Source organism: Octopus bimaculoides, chromosome 1 (genome assembly GCF_001194135.2).
Source record: "Octopus bimaculoides isolate UCB-OBI-ISO-001 chromosome 1, ASM119413v2, whole genome shotgun sequence".
NCBI lineage: Eukaryota > Metazoa > Mollusca > Cephalopoda > Octopoda > Octopodidae > Octopus > Octopus bimaculoides.
Window position 1 is genome coordinate 41,340,698 of NC_068981.1, and position 5,929 is coordinate 41,346,626.

At 34.9% G+C, this 5,929-nt stretch overlaps 1 protein-coding gene across 2 annotated transcripts in view; it reads right to left on the reverse strand.

Moving 5' to 3' along the window:
* The window catches only part of LOC106878939 (N-fatty-acyl-amino acid synthase/hydrolase PM20D1.2), a 27,964-nt gene that overhangs the window by 13,456 nt on the left and 8,579 nt on the right, over positions 1–5,929 (reverse strand). For both annotated transcript variants that reach the window (XM_014928311.2, XM_014928310.2), the window contains 3 exons: positions 3,612–3,844; positions 1,413–1,499; positions 483–613 (listed from right to left, as the gene is read on the reverse strand). In XM_014928311.2, the coding sequence (XP_014783797.1) occupies positions 483–613; positions 1,413–1,499; positions 3,612–3,844 (451 nt within the window). The remainder of the gene's footprint in view (positions 1–482; positions 614–1,412; positions 1,500–3,611; positions 3,845–5,929) is intronic.

Sequence of the window (5,929 nt, forward strand, 5' to 3'; positions counted from 1 at the left end):
TTTTTTCATTTGCTTGTATCGCTGCAACACAATTGAATTATTTGGGGATTTGGTGCTATGTATTTTGGTTGAGTGAGAGATTAAAGGGACATATATAAGCAGACGGCTCCTACTACCTGCTTTGCTATCTCAGACGAACCAGGTGAAGTACATTTATTGTCAGGGATAGAATGAAACAGATTTCCAACTAGTTAGCTGACTTCATGTGCCATCGGCTTCTAGATTGTTGTGCAGTGTGGATGTGTGACGGAAAGCCTTGTTTTGGTTGTGGTTGAACAAGTCAATAAGTGCAGAAACAATGATAGTTAAAGCATGAGTTTGACAATGAGAAAAAGATGAAATGACTGAGTTGTCTGCATGTAAATCACAAGTATGTATAGACTATGATACTATCTTTCAGAATAACAAATATTTAAAATATTTTGAAGTAACACACTACCTCAAAAATAGGCAAATAAAGAAAGGTTTGTAAATAAACTTACATGGCAACAGGCTGTAAACCTTTTAAAAAATTTTTGATTATCATGAGACCCTCGTCAAACAGATACTCCAATTGAACACCTCGTCTTTCAAGAAGCTGACCTATATGACGTGCTCCATCCTCCCCAAAAACCTAAATAGTGAGATGATCATAGAATTAATTAGTTTAAAAAAGAATATCATTTATCTACAGTAAAATAAAAAAAAAAACAGGTCTTTATCATTTGGTAAAGCCATGTCTTTTGTTGTTGCTTTTAGTGATTATGTTATTGGACAATACATACTATAATGTTTATGAAAACAATATAGGCCATACTGTCATGTGCTTTTCAGAATAACTAAAATATATCTTTATATCTTCATATTATTTACCTACAAAAGATATTTGATAGAATACTGCACATAATCTAGTAAGGCTGAAGACATAAATCAGTGGTATCAGTGCAACTTTAAATTGAAAACATTTCTATGTTGGCTTTTTTACTCAAATACATGGCCAAATATTGTATGGAAGTAGCTGTAGCAAACTGAGTCAATCTCAGTATATTACTGGTGCTTGTGTAATTGGCTCCAAAGAAATTGAAGTGCACTCTGAATGTAGTAGGAGCTGAAATTTAGTCCAGAGTTGTGCTGTTTCTATATGAAGAATATTAACCCTTCCATTACTGCACTTCTATTGAAATACACAACTTTTGTTTTAATTAATTTTCAAAATAACAAAGAATTTAGCAAAGTAACTCTTCCCTTATTAAGCTGGAGTTTGCAACATAAACTAGCATGAAATTTAAGAGAAAATTTAAATTTAGATCACTTTAAAACAGAAAGTTTGTATTGTGGAACCAAGGGCAATTTTGGGTGGGTTGGTATCAAAAGGTTAATTACTGAACAGAATATTTTGTACCTTTCATTTATCAATTATGATAAATACACACCTCTTCATCATGTCCAAATGCAACAAAGAAAGATCTTTTAGGTTTAAAACCTGTTTTCAGAGCATGCTCCAAAGCCTCCAAGATACCCTGAAAAACACAAAAGAAATTTATATTTATGAAAATTGCATTTGATAAAATTTAGTTTTGTTTCAAAAACCACTTTCATATCTCATCATTAACATAAAAACTACTAGAAATATCTAAAACAAAAATCAAGTTTAACATTTATCTATTACTTTAGCTATGGCTAAATTTAATAATAAAAAGTTCATTCAGTAAATATGGATTTGAAAAGATTAAACCCTTTCATTCTGTTCTCAAAATAATATATTCGGGTTTCTAAAAGAACATCCTCTCCTGTTTCCCCTTCACTTCCTCTTCCTCCTGGTTTATTTTCTTCTATCTGGAAATCTTTTGTTTCTATAGAAGGTATTCATGACATAAAAGATATTGTGCATTTGACAATGAAGTTTTCACTGTTGACTCTTTATCCTTGGCAAAGTCAGTAACTTCATTAAATGCAATATTGCATCTAGCAAGATATTCCTTAGCTTGGGAAATGTATATCTGTTGCAATGATCTTCCAACATGATAGGACTCTGTCACTTACTGTTGTAATTCAAAAACGTGTCTAGCAATATATTTAGGTTTCTCAAAGCATGTCAACACAAAAATTAATTTCTAATGTAACCTCCTATCAGCTGAGAAAGTCTGCACTCATGTCATTAGCTGTTCATTATTTATTTTTTTCTGGAAAATGGATCTAAGATCAAACCATACAGGACATCACACTCTTTTAGAAATAGCTGAACTAATTTCTATTTCTGTAATAAAATAAAACAGAGTGTGATGATCTATAGTCTGGTGGTCACTCAGAAAACTAGGAGTTGATAAATAGCTAGTGAAAGCAATATAAACCATATCCAAAAATACTGTCAGTAAAGAGAGGATGAACAATATGTTTAGCAAGTAATTTGGAGAGGCTAGGGATCTAGCCTCTCAGGCCTGCTGGTCATCTCATACATCGATCAACTCGAATGCAAGGAACTTAACACCACTCATGTATCTTTTTCTCAAGGTATGTTGACAATGTCCTGATGCTTACCTCATCTGGGGAGGAGGCATCAACAAATTTTCAACAATGTCAACAACCACATGTCAAATTTCAAATTGAACATCCAGATAAGTCTGGAACCATCTCTCTGCTGGATTTCCAAAACAAGATCACAGAGGAGGGTCCCGTCTATTCAAATTTTTATAGAAAAGTGGCCAGTAGGAATCTGTTCATACACTACAAATCAACCCTGCCCACCAGAGCCAAAGCTGCATATATGCAAAATGAGATCACATGCATGCATAAGAAACAGATGCAGCAAAACTACTGACAAAGCTATGAACACCAAGAGGTTCCTCAAGAATGGAAAGCATACGTTAAACAATGATGATGATGATGATGATGAATATTGTGAAAGACTTTGAAATAAAACTTTATTTGTGGTTAAAGGTTTTAATGTTCAACTGGTTCTATATCTTCAATCTGTCAATGTATCTGTTGATAGATTCAGTGATAGATAGGAATGAGAAAGGCTGATGGCCAGTTTTATCGACAAGTACTTAAATCTAAGTGAAATAACCTTTGCAAATAGTTGTGGATGCTACTTATACCTTTTTATGTGTAGCAGCCCAGTGGCTGAGGCCGTGCTGGGGCACCGCAATTCTTTAGGTTTTACTTTTAGTTATTTGCTTTAAATGTTTATCATTATTGTTAGAGTAGAGAGATACATACATCGGCAGAACCATAAGTAGAATAGACAGACAGACAGCCTACAACTTTAATTAATACTACCTATATGGATTTTTACACCCTCTCAAGAATCAAATGTTTCAGAAAAATATACAATTCTATCATACAATTGACAAAATAACTGGAATTTCTATGGGTATTGCTAGTTGCAAATAAATGTTTTAAGTAAAGATGATGGTCTTTATAAAGCAATATATTTAATGAATATCTGAGATGATAAGCACTGATAATTATCTTTTTTTTTTACTCTTTTGGTTTGGAGGAAGGGCTGTGCCAATGGATTTTGCAGTCTCTGAGATTGATGTGCTTAACATGACCGCTGTAAGAAAAACGTGCACAGAGGGAAGCAATCTATAAAACTGCAATAAAACAAAACTATATTTGCCAATACATACCATAACACCAAGTTTAACATCTATGGCACCCCTACCATAAATGTAACCCTCATAGTGTTCAGCTCCAAAAGGATCAAATTTCCAGTTTTCTTCTGTAACAGGAACTACATCTAAATGTGCTGCTAGCAGATAGGGAGAAAGATTTTTATCACTTCCTTCAACTGTATACAGTAGGCTGTAATTAGCCACAACTTCATATTTTACTAATGGTGACTTGTGGATAGTTGGATAGGCTGAAACATACAAAATATGAATAAACTTAAAATGGTAATCAAATAATGCTTAGCGTGAAGGAAATTTCCTTCAAACCACACCAGTTCTTCAGAGAAAAGGATCACATAGCCGTTAATGTAATTACAGAACAATTGCAGGTAAAAGAAATAGTGGGGCTGATCACAAATGCTATGTCTTTTACATTAGTTAAGATCAATGGGGCAACCTCAGAATTAAAGAGCAAGTAACTGAACTGACAAGGGAGTCTCTACAGGATAGAAAAAGGAGTCAAATTTCCCTCAAATCACTTTCTGTTGCTTTACAAACATACATGCACACACATACATACAGATATGATCAAACAAATTCCATCAGAGGGCATGTATTATCTAGTAAAGTTGATGAAAGGAGTACAGTGAACTTGCTGTGGTGAATAAAGAATCAAACATTTTAGACAGGGTCCTTTGACAGGGTAAAGTTGACAGGAGAGGTGAGAAATTGATTATACTATATATAGAGGGTGTGGTGAATAAACTGTTGTCTAAATTATGCAAAAATGAAAACAACACTAACGTCTTATTTTAACAAATATATTTACCAAAATTACATTAAAATATTTTGAAATACTAAAGAGTAAATTTATTCAATAAAATCGCCATGGCTTCCAGACAACTTTGGAATCTCCTGCAACTCTTCTGGATGGTCTGCTTGTTTAAGTTGGTGAAAGCTGTCATAATCCTTGCCTTCAGTTCATCTTCGGTGTTACAAGAAGTTTTGTTGGTCTCTTGCGCAATTGCACCCCACACATAATAACCAAGGGAGTTGCAGTCTGGGGAGTTAGATGACCAGATGTTAGGGGTGATGTGGACACAGAAATTATCTGACAGCCATGATTGTGCAACATAGTGCAGAGTCCTGTTGCCAGACATAGGGTCTTCCAGCAGCCACTCTCTTGACCCAGGGCAGCATTACCTCCTCCACGCATTTGATGTAGGCTTCCGTGTTGAGTCTGAGGCCATGTGGGAAGATGATTGGAGGTATAACGTCACCATCACTAGTGATCAATCCAAACATCATGATGTTGACTAGGTGTTTGATATTCATCACTCTCGGTACATGCCCTCAGATTGACACTCAAACACTCTAAAATGCTCATATTGGAACTTCCGGTATGAATGCCAAACAGTACAGTATGTCGTTTCCAAATTTCTGGCAGAGCGAATTGGGTCATGGTGCTGTTTTTCTCACAGACAGAGAGATCTTCTAGGCTTCAGTTCATGTGCTGGTTGAAAGTCATTTAAAAAAATTCTGGGGTCAGTACATTTGACTAAAAATTCCTCAAGGTGGTACCCCAGCATGGCTGTAGTCTAATGACTGCAACAAGTAAAAAAAAGACAAAAACGGAATATATCACAGAAGTGGTTTTGATCAGGCTTAAATCAAATTTTGGGTTCCATACAGCCATCTAAAAATACTTTAAGGTGGTGCCCCAGCATGGCCAGCCACAGTCTAATAACTGCAACAAGTAAAAGCGAAAAAAAATTCTGAGATTGATATGTTCAACTAAAAATTCTTCAAGGTGGTACTCCAGCATGGCCACAATCTAATGACTGGAACAAGTAAAAGGTGAAAAGTAACAAGTTTTTGTTGGCACTCTGTCGCTTACGACGTCGAGGGTTCTAGTTGATCTGATCAATGGAACAGCCTGCTCGTGAAATTAACGTGCAAGTGGCTGAGCACTCCACAGATACGTGTACCTTTAACATAGTTCTCGGGAATATTCAGCATGACACAGTGTGACAAGGCTGACCATTTGAATTACAGGCACAAAGTAACAAGTAAAAAAAGAAATAAAACAATTCTGGAATTGATATGTTCAACTAAAAATTCTAAATAACTAAAAATAACTGAAAAAAATAACTGTGGGACTTTTGTCCACTTTCACACTTTTGTCTGGATCCCTACTGACATGTGTGTAGGCCCACTAATTGCTTTTTTTTTTTTTTTCATATTAAATTCCAATATAATTGTAGTCTACATCATCTGAAAGGTATTTGTTGAAAATTTCATTAAAAAAACATTTCCACTTTTTGGAAAGTTATGAA